Source organism: Rhinichthys klamathensis, unplaced genomic scaffold, assembly GCF_029890125.1.
Source record: "Rhinichthys klamathensis goyatoka isolate OS25496 unplaced genomic scaffold, OSU_Roscu_1.1 h1tg000422l_1, whole genome shotgun sequence".
Taxonomy (NCBI): domain Eukaryota; kingdom Metazoa; phylum Chordata; class Actinopteri; order Cypriniformes; family Leuciscidae; genus Rhinichthys; species Rhinichthys klamathensis.
The window spans coordinates 1,757,613-1,772,573 of record NW_026606920.1 but is presented as its reverse complement, the minus strand read 5'-3'; the positions used below and the strand labels follow the sequence as shown (position 1 = coordinate 1,772,573).

Here is a 14,961-nt window from a genome sequence, read left to right as displayed (position 1 = left end):
AGTGGCAACCTTCAGCATTCACATTTCGAAGGAGAGTCTCTGCCCTGGCCTATACCTATATGTTTGGAGAATAGATTAGCCCACAATCTAAGATGATAGAATGTGTTAGGCCATGATTCCCATCTTTTTAAAGTACACACACCCTCCGTTGATGGTTACTTTAGTAAAAACAAAACAAAAAAACAGTCAGCTTGAATTGTGCACTCTGATGTTGGCACAAACTCATTTCTTATTAGCTACAAACACAAACCTCTTAAGGTCTCATAAAGCTGCTTTTTTAGACCAGTGACCAATTGTTGTGTGTGTGTGTGTGTGTGTGTGTGTGTGTGTGTGTGTGTGTGTGTGTGTGTGTGTGTGTGTGTGTGTGTGTGTGTGTGTGTGTGTGTGTGTGTGTGTGTGTGTGTGTGTGTGTGTGACAAAAGGTAAACAGAGGAGAATAGCAGTCCTTTAATGTGCGTTTACATTTAAGTAGACTTGTAAGCAGAAATATAAAGCAAGTTGGAATAAAAATAAACACATATAAATTATAAATATTATGAAAATAAATTCTGAAATACTAAAAAACAATGAAGTGTTATGAAACAATTTACAATGTCACATTAAAAAAATTGGCATAAATTGGCAAAATGCAGTTCATAGAGACATGGGAGAATTATAACTATACATATACATACATGTAATATGCATATGTATTTTGGACAAACGCCAGAAACATCAGAAAGACCTTTCAAATGTATCAAAAGCTCATGCTATGACAGAAAATGAGATGATTGCTGCAAGGCTACTGTTGCCCACAAAGAATAATGGGGAATAGTGACGTTGACACAACTATGGCTGCTGTACACCGAGATTTAACAGTGGAAAAGGAGCATTGTGGCTGGCTGTGAGAGTTTGATTCTGGCACTCACCTTCACTCCCGCTCTGTTTCCCATTGTTCGCACCCATCCTGTGGAATGCATAATCTACCGTCTGCGCTCCGGAAAAGTATCCATATGCGTAAAACACGTACGGCTAAAAAAAAGATGTCATGCAAATCCGTCAAAGACTGCTTTCAAATACAGTTCGGTCCTGTAATGCAACTAGAAGAGTAGAAATAACGGTAAAAGTCAGAGCCACTATTATGCAATCGGTTAAAACTTAGCGCAGCTCCACAAACGACAGTTTAAAAACTGTATTACTTCAGATACAATGTTGGCTATGCAGTTTCTTTATGTTAAAAGCTCTTCGTCTCCAGACAGCGCGTAGTCATCCAAAGGAGAGACTAGAAACCAGATACTTGTTGCGTCAGGAGCACGCATACGCTCGTGCAGAATCTGTAACCATGAGTTCACTCTATGCAAGCGAGCGATCGCGACTCACTTTGACCTAATATCCTCCCTCTTTCCTGTACAGTAACAGTATTTTTTTTCGATTTCACTTCGAACTATAAATAGCTAGACAAGAGAAGTTTAGGCTATATATGCTTTTATATAGGCTATATGATTTTTAAGAATCATAAAAGGTAGCCTCATATATAATAAAAAACAAATAGGCTAAATTCCAAAAGTGTCTAGTTTTATATTCAATTAGTCGCTACATATTCCTGTGCTATATAGGCTATAGTTGTAATATTGATCGTATATCTATTTCAGTTTTACTAGAAACATTTTTCACTAGTCTTACTTCTTATGCTACCATGACGATAGTTGCTAGATAAACCATTTTAATAATTTATTTGAAACAAACATATTTATTCAGCATTAATGTGTATCTAAATTGTTACTAATAAAATATAAAGTTAGTAGCAAGATTTTTATTTAACTTTAATAGAAGCAAACAAATCAAACAATTATAAGAGATTGAAAAAAAAAACTGAATTGCTTACTACTATTTAAAAAATAATACTAGTAACATACAAACAGGTACTATTTATTCTAAAGGAATAAATGTTTGCCCTAATGGTAACTTATTATAAAATGTAAAATGTCTAATGAATGCATGCCACTATGTGAAGAAAATCGGCAGTGTGTCCAAAATAGACTAATAAAAGCGGACATGTAGGCTATATAATGCAAAATATGTCATCAAAATATAAAATTACAAAATATAATCCGTTTGTCCCGAATTTGTCACGATTGAAACAATATACTACACTAACCTACAAACAATTCATGCAATTCATAACCTCCAAGCTAGGTGGCAACACAAACTCACTGACATTATGACAGCGCTGCTTGCTACTTCTTCGTGGTTGAAAAAGCATCAGGCAAAAAAAAAAAAACAGAAGAGACAGAACTTGCCTTGAACCTGTACATGCTGTAAGTGTATATCAGTTTCCAGATAACTTCGCTTTTCTTCAGCTAAACGGTCAGTTGTTATTCTTCTCTTATTAAAAGCAAACAGGAGGAAATGTGACTGGTTCGTAGAAAACCATGGCTTTAACCAAGCAAGCTGACATGTCCACGTATTTGAGCCGGTGTGTAAAAACAGCGTGATAATTTGGGCAGATTGATATTCTCGTAAGAATGTAGAAAACTATATCTTTATGTATGGTTTATCCTAGTGTTTCGTTAAAACCACGCCTTAGCGAACTATTCGTTTTTCTAGCACTTCTTTAGTGCTCATACAAGTATGCTTTAAATATTGCTGTATCCTGCTTTTGCTGATATTAATATGAATGGTTTATATAAAAAACGAAATTGATTTGGGAGATTACCTGGAAGATCTTGTGTATTACCCTGCCATTTTTTTTTAAATCATACCAAAATCTAGAAAATTATAGATGATTTATTTCTAAATATTCTAGTAAAATAAGTAAATTCTCTCTCTCTCTATGCATATATATATATATAGAGTCTTGCAGCTCTGTGGACATTATTTAAACCTTTTTAATTCTCATTTTGTAGGAATAATGTTCAACAGCAATGGCTACTTACAACACACTGCAGGACAGGATCAGAGTAGCCAAGGAGCTGCTTGAGCAAGTGGGCAAGATTTGCAGTCGACAAGGCCGTGAGGTCGAGGGACGTGCTAAACTGTGCAGTAAGCTCCGAGCTGAGCTCAAGTTTCTACAGAAGGTGGAGGCCGGCAAGGTTGTGATCAAGGAGTCCCACCTGCAAAGCACCAATCTCACTCATTTAAGGGCCATCGTTGAGTCAGCCGAGAATCTAGAAAATGTGTTGAGCGTCCTGCACGTGTTCACCTATGAGGGACCTGATGGACAGAAGCAGACGTTGGTAGTCGACGTGGTGGCAAACGGAGGGCACACTTGGGTGAAAGCCATCGGGCGCAAGGCGGAGGCACTACACAACATCTGGCAAGGCCGTGGCCAGTATGGGGATAAAAGCGTGATCCGGCAAGCTGAAGATTTCCTTGAGGCCAGTCAGCAGCAGCCTGTGCAGTACAGCAACCCTCACATTATATTTGCCTTCTACAATGGGGTATCCAGCCCTATGGCAGACAAGCTCAAAGAGATGGGCATATCTGTGAGAGGTGACATTGTTGCTGTTAATACAATGCTCGAAAGTGGAGAGGAGGAGGAGGAAGAGGAGGAGGAAGATGACAGTGAAGACAAACATGGTGGTGTGGAAGAGGGCCAGGAGGGAGAAAATAATTTTTTGGTCGAGGAAGAAGAGGATGCTGATGACGACGATAGTGACGATACAGACCTCATGCACACCCGAGTTGACCGAGACACCATTGTGGCCAGCCTTGCCTTCCCTACTGAGGTGAAGGTAGATGTGTGCAACAGGGTGAACCTTGACATCACCACTCTGATAACTTACGTGTCCTCCCTCAGCCACGGCAACTGTCACTTTACTTTTAAAGAGGTGGTGCTGACAGAGCAGGCCGCACAGGAACGGCAAGAGAAGGTCCTGCCCCGGCTGGAGGAGTTCATGAAGGGAAAAGAGTTGTTTGCTTGTCATTCTGCAGTTGAAGATTTCCGGGTGATCTTGGATACGTTAGGAGGCCCAGGAGAAAAATCCCGAGCTGAGGAGCTGCTAGCCAGACTCAAAGTGGTTCCGGACCAGCCGTCTGAGCGAACCAACCGCTTAGTTGCGAGCTCAAAAGTGAACCGTAGATCACTGATGATCTTTGGGACGGGGGACACGCTGCGGGCCATCACTATGACTGCGAATAGCGGATTCGTTCGCGCTGCTGCTAACCAGGGTGTGCGATACAGCGTGTTCATCCACCAACCTCGCGCACTCACTGAGGGGAAAGAATGGAGAGCAACTCCAATATGACTGAAGGGCTGTTAAAGTAATAACATGTCAGCAATTAAGAAGGTTATTGCATAAGATATGGGGAGATTTATATTGTATAAGAGATGGTTAGAGTAATATGTCATGCTTAAAACCAGACACTTGTAAGAGAGCCACTACTGTATACTCGCAAATAAATTGCACGGCTGACGCAGACACTCAGCAATGTTTCTGTGGCTCTTTATGTAAACTCAGTGAGCTCAGTGCCTCCCTCGAAGGCCGCATTTCAATGCAAAGCCAGCAGAGATGTCAAATTAACCAAATGTATGATTAAATCATAGCTTATAGTGTCAAAAACAGTTTAAACAAAGGCATATACTTTCATTTCAAAGCTCTTGACTAAATGCCTAGGGTGTTTTTCTTTTCAATTTCTTTTCACGCACCTAGTATTTCTGATTTAATCTTGACACATACATTTTCATAAGAGTACAAAATAAACACTCTTCAGATGGCTTTACCTCATGAAGAATAATATATCTCTGTGATCGATTGAAGCCAAGTCATGTTGTGGTTTTACTGTAAGTGTAAAATGATACAAAGTATTTCTATTGCAAATAAATCCTATTCTTTTGATCTTTCAATTCATCAGATCCCTGAAAGAAAATATTAAGCAGCACAACAGCTTTCAACTGTGATGATGTTTCACTTGTTGACTTGAGCAGCACATCAACATATTACAATGATTTCTAAAGGATCATGTGATATTGAAGAAGACTGGAGTAATGATGCGGAAAATTTCAGCTTTGACATCACAGGAATTACATTTTAAAATATAAAACTATTCCACAATATTACTGATATTGCTTATATTTTTGAATAAAAAATGCAGCCAGGGTGAGCATTAAAGACTTATTTCAAAAACATTACAAGGATTTTACTGACAACAAATTTTTGAACGGTAGTTTTATAAATATTATAATGTTTTATATATATGTAAAGATGTATTTGCATTATATAACAAAATATTAAAACAAGTGTTTTTTGTTTTGTTTTTTAAACAGCACTTTCAACAAAAATAAAAAAAAAGGTTTCATTATATGTTCAAAAAGGGTGGGACACTTTCTGGTTGTCAAACTTTGTGATCCATGTTTGCCATTGATGTGAACTACACCAGTGGATATTCTGCTAGCTAAGATACCTGTGTACTCAAGAGGAACTGGCTTCATACATCCATGAGATATGACCTTGAGACCAACTGATTAAAAATAATTGGAAAAAGTGAAGTTAGTCCCAGCATTAATAATTTGCAGATGCCACTTGGATCTAATGCAATGAAATTCAGATTGAGATAAATGTTTTAATATTTAAAAAATAACTTCTAATTCTTAATTCATTATGTTATTTATGATTCTATTTGAGAGGAACTAAAAAGTTACTTATCACACAGGCACAGCCCAGCTCACCACTACCATGGCCTTATGAAAGAGATCTATATAGAATCTGAATGGTTGAATGCCAATTTGATAATCGGCATTTATGGTTAGAATTTTGTATTTATTTTTGTTGAACTGCTATAATAATAATAATTCTCCATTCATTAAAGACTAGCCTTCCCTATTAAAATTATGATTTTCCTAGCAGTGATGTACAATTTAACCAGGAGACCTCTAGGTGGACAATTATTGTGATGACGTCTGAGAACATGCTAGTTTGCGTCTCTACTGTACAGTCGATACTGTAGTAGACGTATAATCGACAAGACAATAGTATTACAAAAAGTTTAAAGGTGAAAGAAACAAGGCTAAATTGTTTTGAGAAGTAAAACATATGACGGACGTAACCCCATCGAGTCATGTGGCGTAACGTTACATTCAGGTCTTAGCATATTAGCACTTTTTTCTTCTTGTAATTCAGAATTAACCTGGTAACTTAGTCAGTGTGAAGAAGACCAAGCCCAGCCAGCCGAAGCTGACAGCAGTGCTGCTCCCATCTTAGTCATACACTGAAGCATAACAAATCTGCCCGCAGCAGCAAAGCTAACAAGACTTCAAACTCGCGAGCTAATGCTCATTTGGTAAGTATCTGATTTATACATACCTTTCTACAACTTTTATTGTAATAAAGACTGACATTCGTTTAATTTGTTAGATGGCTTAATAGACAACATCGTACTAAAGCAGTAGTGTTCCCTATTAGCTGTGGAGTGCTAAAACGAAATCCTCTCTAAAACACGGAAGTGGCATTTAGCGCGCTGTGAGTATTTAAATATAACAGGAAAATCACTCGTGATTTTACTTCCAAGAGCTCGCGAACTACAGCAGCCCATCGTGCGTGTCATTTCGAAATGATTGAGTTAGCTAGCTAGCTCAGCAGCAGGCATTAGCTCTACCAATGAGCACTTTTCTGAATCAATGTTGTCGTTATTCTCTTTTTGAATGATGGGACACAGCAGACCATTGAAATAATTCACTCACTTGTGGCTATTGAGTGAATTAAGTCCATTCACGCGAGTCTTGTTTTCCTGTAAACGACTGTAATGTTACATGCGGAACAGGTGTCAATATCACGTGCTTGCATTGTAAGTCGTTATTTAATTGTTGAGAAATGTATCACGACCCTATAAATAGTTGTATTGGTCAGAAATAGGTCCCAGCACCCTGATCACTGTATAAACTGTGATTTTAAAAGTAACGTTACACTTTCTACATCATCACAGCTGTCACGTGCACGTCGAGCTGTTAGTATTGCGCCAAAGGAAGCAGGTGATGTGATGTAGCCATTGTAAATTATATTTACATGTACTTTTACATTATTATAGTGAATCTCCCAAAATGAAATGTTTGTAGAGACAAATTACAACACGGTCTAGATTTGAAATGATACTGCTGCTACAGGTGAAGGCCGTTATTAGAGAACGTGTATATTCTTTTCATAGGCTATATACACTTTCAGTGTGCTAGAATTGTACCTTTTGGGGTAAAACGGCTTTTCGCCGGGGCTGTACCCTGAAGAGGGGAACTTTGCCTTATTTACCCCCTAAGAGGTGGATATCAATACCTCAGAGTAGTATGGTACTTTAACAACTATCTATATATCTGCCCATACAGTGTAAGCTAACAAGTAAAAAAAATGTTATGACAGAAAATGTTAATTTTGAATCAAAGGATATCTTTTGATAAGAATGCTGTCTGTATGAATTAACAGAAGGCCCTTTCATCAACACTGTATTGAAATATTCCCGACCTGTAGTCTTTGGTCCAAAAATATTTACTGCTTTATTGCCAGTCCTTAAATTGCAACCTGGTAACATTCTCGTCTGTTATTCAAATGAACCAGTGCCACAAACAAAAGCCTACTGAGACACCTTTATAGAAATGTGATGCCCTATTAGTCAAGTGCTCATTTGAATTTTTCATTATTTTCCCCTCTCACTCTTTGCACCAACTATGTGGGGTCAATCATGTAAAAGCAATCAACTGTACTGCATGCATCATGTCATTGACCATTTGCCACACCCTCTCCTACACTACAGATGAGCTGTGTAAACTGAGTAAACCTTAAACAGATGCTGTAGTTAGCAGTCTGCACTTGAGTCAATAGCTGTAATCCTATATTATTGTCTAGTAACTCCACCCATGATTTCAGGTTTTTAAAGAGGATTTTTTTTTTGTATATAATTATTACATACTATCAGATAACACCTATGGCCAATAGTCTCACAATCTGGACAGTTGGCTGACCTTGAGGCTAATCTCTCAGTGTTTTTAAAGTTAAAATGGGATTTTCTTGGTTACACGGAAGCCAATTGATTCCACATGGATGTACATTTGTTAGGAATATTTAGAGTGATGGTTCACCTAAAAATGAAAATGCTGTCATAATTTGCTCACCTTTTATGACTTTCTATATTCTGTAAACAATTAAAAAGATATTTTGAGAAATGTTTGTTCATACAATGGAAGTCGGTGTTCACCAAAACTGTTTGGTCATCAACATTAATACCAAAATACTTTTTTATGTTCCACATAAAGTAGTAAAAAAAAAAAAAGTAATACAGGTTCGGAACAACATAAGGGTACGTATATGATGACAGAATTTTATTTAGGGTGAACTATCCCTTTAACTATGTATTGACAGTCCTTTAAGAGAATCTGAGTGAGCAATGATGTCAGTGTCAGTTAGGAAGGGAACCGACAAATGCTATGCTAGCCTTAATGAGAAGCCTCATTGTTTTAGCATTTTCTCAGAGGATGGAAAAGAAAGTAGGCCTGTGTTTTCATCATTACAGGAAGGGTCGGAAAGTCGATTATTCATAAAAATCAGCCCAATCATGTTTCACTGACTTGAAAGGGTGCAGGTATATATTATTATTAATGAATGTCGGTAATTGCTCCTGAACGAGCAAAATACCAGTCTTGCATTGTTAAAAGTTTCATAAGCTTTAACATCTGCTGTGTTCTTCTCAAAGACCTTCTTTCTAGGGTTCCCTTAATACCCATCTACCTCTGATTTTTCACTACTTCTTCACTGCACTGCCACCTGTTTCATTGCTTGAAGCCATGGCTGCTAACAGGAACGCTTTGGCCCTTCACAAAGTGATAATGGTGGGCAGTGGCGGCGTGGGCAAGTCAGCACTAACACTGCAGTTCATGTATGATGAGGTAAGGCTTAATATTTTGGAATTTCACAGTGTGTAAATTGATGTTACCCATAAAGTATAATTATGCTGGTCTCTTTCAAGTTTGTGGAAGACTATGAGCCCACTAAAGCTGACAGCTACAGAAAAAAGGTGGTTTTGGATGGAGAGGAGGTCCAAATCGACATCCTCGACACGGCAGGACAGGAGGACTACGCTGCCATTCGGGACAACTACTTCCGCAGCGGAGAGGGATTTCTTTGCGTGTTCTCAATTACAGAATCTGAATCCTTTGCTGCAACTGCTGATTTCAGGTAGAGAAATGACTTTGAAACTGATGATTAATATAATACTAGTCAAAGTTTTCTCATTTTATCTCTAAACTTCAAGAGAACAGATTCTTCGGGTGAAGGAGGAGGATAACGTACCTTTCCTGCTGGTGGGAAATAAGTCAGACTTGGAGGACCGACGGCAAGTCGGGGTGGAGGAGGCCAAGGCCAGAGCAGAGCAGTGGGCAGTCAGCTACGTCGAGACTTCTGCCAAAACCCGTGCCAACGTAGATAAGGTAGGCCTGGTTTGGCGACCATTACATGTGATCCTTAAAGGGATAGTTCACCCAAAAGTGTTATTTGTCATCATTTACTCACCCCCATGTCGTTTCAAACCTGTATGACTTTTTCTTCTGTGGAACATAAAAGAAGGTACTTTGAAAAATGTTTAAAAATACAAAAACAGCCCCAATTGACTGTCATTTATATAGACAAAGACATTCTTCAAAATATCTTCTTTTGTGCTACACAGAAGAAAGTCAGTCAGTCATACAGGTTTGGATGACATGATGACAGAATTTTCATTTTTGGATGGACTATCGCTTTAATAAACAGAATCAATTAGTTTTAGCAGAACTGAAGAGGATTTTTTTCTTCTTCAATGAGACATTCATACAAACTTCATAATCTCTCCAGGTGTTTTTTGATCTCATGCGTGAGATCAGAGCCAGAAAAATGGAAGATGGCAAAGAGAAAAATGGAAAAAAGAAGAGGAAAAGTTTGGCAAAGAGAATTCGAGAAAGATGTTGCATTTTATAACAACCGAGTCGCACTAGAATGCTAACATCTCTTCTCTACCCTTCCACTGCTTCAAAAAAAAAAATCCATCAGGTTTCATCACTCTCCAGTTACCTGCTGGAGATCACCTCTTAAAAACACATCTAGTCAACAGTCAGTGTCTTGTTCTTCAATGGGTATAAGTGGACAGAATATCAGATATGCATTAAAATAACAAATGGTGTCAAAGGTCTGACATATCAGATAAGAACATTTCTCAGCTCAAGCACACCATAAAATACTACTATAATGATTTTAACGTGTAACTAGATTCCGTTCAATTTAGTTGCTTTTAGTTAAGTGTGAGTCCATTGAGTGCTGAACACTAACACTGCTGGGAAAGACTACAACTCCAAGCTATTTGTTACGAAGTTCACGGTGTGTTTTGAGATTTAAACCTCCTGTTCTCTTTCAGTTCTTAAAGTAAAGCCTTAATGTTAGAGTATACAAAAGTGGGTGTTAAGCTCCATGCATGAATGCTTTTAGGCACCTATCTAAAAGAAAATTACAGCTATATGACTTTGTCTAACATGAGCATTGCTAAATACTTCCTAAGACAATGCGCAAATGATTAAAAACAGCTAAATATCTAATGAACTCAAGAATTAATGGGGTTCATAGAAATTGGCTTTTACCAAAAACTTTTGATTTAATTCAAACACTCTAAAGTGTAAAAGGCCATGCATTTCAGAATATTTGGCACTGTCCTTTATTTCATCTTAATTTCCTAAGTGCATCAAGCTTGTTTCAAATATGTGATTTAACATAAACTAATCTCTCATGCATCAAATATAGTCAAAAGGGCTTATTCACTCATCCCTGTGTGCATGATTTAGAGGTTTAATTTGTGCTTTTCTATGGGTCCCAAATAACACATGGATTTTGCCATTTAGAAATGAGAGCATCATCTAGCTTGTCAACTTTACTGTGAAAACGGGTTGGAATGTTTTATTACAGACTGAAATGTGTACTTTATTAGAACTTATATGCAATTTACATTTTCTTGCAACTTTTATCCAGTGTAATTATATTTTCTATTGTAAATTAAAATGTTCAGAATTTTAGTTATTTTGAGGGCAAGAGCATATTGCGAAATCATACTCGCTCATACTAAAACTAAGAAACTCTAAAAGGGCTGGACATAATCTGCATTTCAGACACCTGGTCCTGGTGGCTACTCTATCTGCAGATATGAGTAAAAAAAAACAGTCACCCTTTGATGAATGGTTTTGAATAAGCACATCCCCATGTGTAAATAAATGTGATGTTGACAGTTTATTTCCACATTATTCTGGCTTTAACCAAATATTGTTCTTTTGCAGCTAAAACACAGCTTCTTTTAACTGTCTTTACCTAAATCTATGTGTGCACTGTGGCTTTTGCAACTTTTGTTTCCTCAGTTTTATCTGTCATAGTGGGTTAATACCCTTCAACGAAGCTCTCGATTGGTCTGTTTGTGTGGTGAGTGTGCCATGGGGCAATGATGCTGACTTATCAATGGCGGATGCCTCAAGAAACCCTTCATTACTTGTGGAAAAAAAAAAGTCACTGACTTTGAGTGCTAAATGTTTACAAAACAAGACATTTTAATATAAGCCTCTATTGTTTGAGTCTTTCTTATTACTTATACAAGATGAAATGTCTTCATTTCATTCTATATTTTGGGTGTCTCTTGGCAAATGCTAAACATGCAGGAATCTGAATGCTAAATAAGGTAAGGACCAAAAAAAAAAAAAAAAAAGACATCTCTAATGTAATATTACAACAGCAATTCTGGTGATACGAATGTTGAATGAAAATGAAAAGCAAACATTTAAGCATACTAAACTTCAAAATGTAAATGTTGTTTCTGTTACATTAATAAAAATCTATTTTGTAGACCTCTAACATGAGATTCATATGGTATATCCTACAGCAAAAAGTGTAATTACTGAATTACAACTTCCTTAGACGTGTAGTAATGTTATGGTGTTTTATCTACATTATCTTTGAAAATCCACAATAAGATTAACTTTGAAGATATTAAACATGTTTTTACTAGTAAATAAAGCGTAACAGATTTCCACTTTCAATGTTTTTTTGACAAGGACTGTATTGCATTTCAATTTTTAATTAATTTAGGCTTATAATTCAACAATGGTCCTTTGTGGGCCATTTATAATGACAATATCTGTTATCAATCACGTTTTTTTTTTTTATATGCAGAAAAGAAAGCCATAGATTTTAATAAAACCAAAAAAGTGTCACCAAAAAAAAAACGTTTAAAAAAAAAAAAAAACAGTTCATAGAAAATTATTAAAGGAGCCAAACCTACAAATACTTGACCCGTTCTATTTAACAGCACACAGTCAATACGGAGAGGTAGGTGGATGTGGTGATCAGACATCTTTTGTTAGACTGCATTTTGAGCTTGAAGACATATTCCTCTGAATTCAATGAAAGATTTGCAAACTCCATGGGAGTGTGCCAGAGATGGCAAACTATTTTCAATAGGCTGCCAGTTACAAACGCACCCCCATTTTTATGATCCTGACGTTGAAGTGCAGATATAAAAGTAAAAGAGAAGGTCTCTTAATACAAGAAAGTACATAAAAATGCTGTGGAGTCAGTTTCTCAAGAATTATTGCTGGTGAATCCTGCCTCATGTCCATGTGTTCGTCTGGCTCCGTTTGACTTTAAAAGTTTAGTGCACTACAGCTGCTGCACTAAATAAAAAGGACTGTTCAGTGACTTTTGCCTCTCACTGAAGTTAGAGAAATGTACTGCGTTTTAATTGTAGTACCTCCCTTGTCTGCTTGTATTGGTTTGTTTGGAGTTGCATTTAGACTGAGTTTGTGACACTGAGATAGGCTGTAGTTCAGCCCAGGGATCTTGAAGCATTGATGGTTTGTAATACTTTTCCATATCATTTGTCCCTCTCTCCCTGCCATGCGCTGAACCAAATGGTGTGGATGTCCGTGGTGAACCCTTAAGGAGAAAATTATCATGCAGAAAGACGTTAAAACGACCACATTTAATCAGAGGTTATATTATAGTGTCTTAGCCAACAACAAAATATAAACGCACACAATTCGCAGAAATTATTTGGGATCATTCAGAGCAGCAGAGTGCTGCAAAGAGGCGAAATCACAGCACATAAAACTGTTTAAAAACTAAAATCGCGCATTTGGGCCTGAACACGAGTGAACTACCTGATATCCGGCGTGTCGCCCGGGACTCTCATACGGCGAGCGTCTGAACGGTGCGCCTCGGGGACTGGCGTTCGATCTGTGCGGTGTTTGACCCGGAGACTGACCGTTATTATATTTCCCACCGCCGCCCCTATTACCACCAAACTCTCTCGGTGGGGTATTGGGAGAACACGGTCCAAATCTCGGTCCAAACGGCGGAGGAGGGCCGGAAAATGCCCACGGAGGCGATGGAAACATGCTCCCTGTCCTGTCGTAAACTGGAGGCGGGCTGCGGAAACCTGCTGCCCGTGGACCAGAGCCCTGGCGGGGATGGCGAAACTGTGGTCTTTGCATCCTGTCGTAGTATTTTCCTACACTGTTTCCTAAACCTCAAATGACGACTGTATTTATAACCTGAAGCTCCTAAACCTGTTTTGCACTTAGCATAACAATACAGAACGACCCGGAATAAGAATGGTCTCTCGACGATTATCATTTGAATACAACATCGCCAATGAAAGACTCGATACTGCCACCTATTCTCACGGAGCGTCAAACGCCCATTAATCATCGAAAGTACCGTTTAACACCAACCCTCTAAGCAACGTTTCATTGTAATTAACACACTCATTACCCCAAGTAGGCTACTTAGCAATAAACAAGAAACTTTGTCCAACATTGGGCAAATATTTTTGTATTTGACCGTTCCAGTGTTTTGGATGCTGGTAGCCTCAATGGACAAACAGTTTTCCTTATTTTCTATGCACCTTTAGAGCACTCCAAAAGGATTTTGCCTACTTAAAATAAAAAAATAAATCAGTTTATGCATTCCCTGTGATTAAAACTCACGACCTTGTTGTTGCAAGCGCTGTTGCAAGCACTATCACTATAATCAGAAAGGCCGTTGTTGATAAACACTACTGGTCCACCAGCGTGGTATTCATGCATGGTCTCAGCTGGACTTTTCACCAGGGCCTTTTATATTTGTAGCCCACCTTGAAGATAAATGTATACATTTTAAGGCTTCCTTACATGTAGGCCTAGACATGAACATAATCCGATGTTCCTGAACACTTCATCGTTTTTTTATCCCTTTATAGTCCCACTTTTTCTCAAAAATGTCTCCTTATGCTTCATGCAACAAATATGCTGAAGTAGCCTGTTTAAGATAAAACAGGCTTCATATTTAATAGTTGTCTAAGACCGACCCCAAAAGTTAAAATTGAGAACTCATGTCATGGAAAACAAATGTAAAGTTCCTGGGAAGATTTATTATTATCTTTTTTTTTAAAGAAGCCTGGGGGTTCACTTCTCTTTATGATTTACTCTAAGCTTTTTGACATTATTATTTTATTTCGTTGAAAGCAGTCTGAGTGTTAATTTCTCTTTATGATTTACTGTAGGATATTTGTCAGAGCCAAGTTGTTTCTCATCAGCTGTCAGCAGAGGTCAGTGTTACCATTACACAGTCCTGTTAGAAGATTAAGCAGTGCGCTGATTCATGTGTTTAAAGTGGATAAGCCAATATGTGCAGTAAAATAATAGCAAAACAGTTGACATAAAAATGAAAACCTCCCTCCATTCTCTGAGTGGGAGGGGCCAGGGCTCCTGGTTGTGAATATTCCTCTGTTGAGGTCACGTTTGTGTTTTATTAGCTGTGCTCTTGAAAACCGATCATAATTCATCATTGACAAAGTTTTGTGCTGAGAGGATAAGAGGTTTACAGTGAGGAGGAGTTACACTTTCTCACAGAGTTCTGATTGAGGATTGCTGATGGATTGAGTTCTCACGCGTGTTTTCTTTTTATTCAAATCAAAGCTCTTGTGTCATAGTTTCATCGGTGGAACTGTGTTTGGTTTTGTTAT

General features: G+C 37.9%; 4 protein-coding genes across 6 annotated transcripts in view; 2 read left to right on the top strand and 2 right to left on the bottom strand.

Moving 5' to 3' along the window:
- The window catches only part of fbxl7 (F-box and leucine-rich repeat protein 7), a 34,098-nt gene extending 32,759 nt beyond the window's left edge, over positions 1 to 1,339 (bottom strand). Inside the window, exons 1-2 of the mRNA XM_056235511.1 lie at positions 1,179 to 1,339; positions 909 to 1,079 (exon numbers count right to left, since the gene is read on the bottom strand). Of these exons, the coding sequence (XP_056091486.1) occupies positions 909 to 945 (37 nt within the window). The 5' untranslated portion in view covers positions 946 to 1,079; positions 1,179 to 1,339. The remainder of the gene's footprint in view (positions 1 to 908; positions 1,080 to 1,178) is intronic.
- Positions 1,340 to 2,255: 916 nt separating this feature from the next.
- Positions 2,256 to 4,406, top strand: cunh7orf25 (chromosome unknown C7orf25 homolog). Of its 2 annotated transcripts, none has more exons than XM_056235523.1 (2): positions 2,256 to 2,297; positions 2,886 to 4,406. In XM_056235523.1, exon 2 carries the CDS (start codon positions 2,904 to 2,906, stop codon positions 4,224 to 4,226), a length of 1,323 nt encoding a protein of 440 aa, XP_056091498.1. In that variant the 5' UTR covers positions 2,256 to 2,297; positions 2,886 to 2,903; the 3' UTR covers positions 4,227 to 4,406. The 2 variants fall into 2 exon arrangements, with proteins under 2 accessions (XP_056091498.1, XP_056091499.1); XM_056235524.1 differs by having other exon boundaries at positions 2,271 to 2,346.
- Positions 4,407 to 5,855: 1,449 nt separating this feature from the next.
- On the top strand, positions 5,856 to 10,994 carry ralab (v-ral simian leukemia viral oncogene homolog Ab (ras related)). 2 transcript variants are annotated; one of them, XM_056235500.1, is made up of 5 exons: positions 5,856 to 6,258; positions 8,653 to 8,845; positions 8,926 to 9,134; positions 9,211 to 9,385; positions 9,786 to 10,994. In XM_056235500.1, exons 2-5 carry the CDS (start codon positions 8,744 to 8,746, stop codon positions 9,906 to 9,908), a joined length of 609 nt encoding a protein of 202 aa, XP_056091475.1. In that variant the 5' UTR covers positions 5,856 to 6,258; positions 8,653 to 8,743; the 3' UTR covers positions 9,909 to 10,994. The 2 variants fall into 2 exon arrangements, with proteins under 2 accessions (XP_056091475.1, XP_056091476.1); XM_056235501.1 differs by lacking the exon at positions 5,856 to 6,258 and having other exon boundaries at positions 8,596 to 8,845.
- Positions 10,995 to 11,178: 184 nt separating this feature from the next.
- Positions 11,179 to 13,572, bottom strand: mplkip (M-phase specific PLK1 interacting protein). The gene is made up of 2 exons (XM_056235522.1): positions 13,118 to 13,572; positions 11,179 to 12,893 (listed from the first exon to the last, which is right to left on the bottom strand). Exons 1-2 carry the CDS (start codon positions 13,448 to 13,450, stop codon positions 12,696 to 12,698), a joined length of 531 nt encoding a protein of 176 aa, XP_056091497.1. The 5' UTR covers positions 13,451 to 13,572; the 3' UTR covers positions 11,179 to 12,695.
- Between the last annotated feature and the right edge of the window lie 1,389 nt (positions 13,573 to 14,961).

Bases quoted from the DNA above. Each gene is read 5' to 3' on its own strand.
- ralab (XM_056235500.1), top strand. From the start codon at position 8,744: ATGGCTGCTAACAGGAACGCTTTGGCCCTTCACAAAGTGATAATGGTG. The intron at 8,846-8,925 runs GTAAGGCTTAAT...GTCTCTTTCAAG, and splicing joins TGCAGTTCATGTATGATGAG to TTTGTGGAAGACTATGAGCC. The intron at 9,135-9,210 runs GTAGAGAAATGA...CTAAACTTCAAG, and splicing joins GCTGCAACTGCTGATTTCAG to AGAACAGATTCTTCGGGTGA.
- cunh7orf25 (XM_056235523.1), top strand. From the start codon at position 2,904: ATGGCTACTTACAACACACTGCAGGACAGGATCAGAGTAGCCAAGGAG.
- mplkip (XM_056235522.1), bottom strand. From the start codon at position 13,450: ATGCAAAGACCACAGTTTCGCCATCCCCGCCAGGGCTCTGGTCCACGG. The intron at 12,894-13,117 runs GTAGTTCACTCG...TTTCTCCTTAAG, and splicing joins GGCGACACGCCGGATATCAG to GGTTCACCACGGACATCCAC.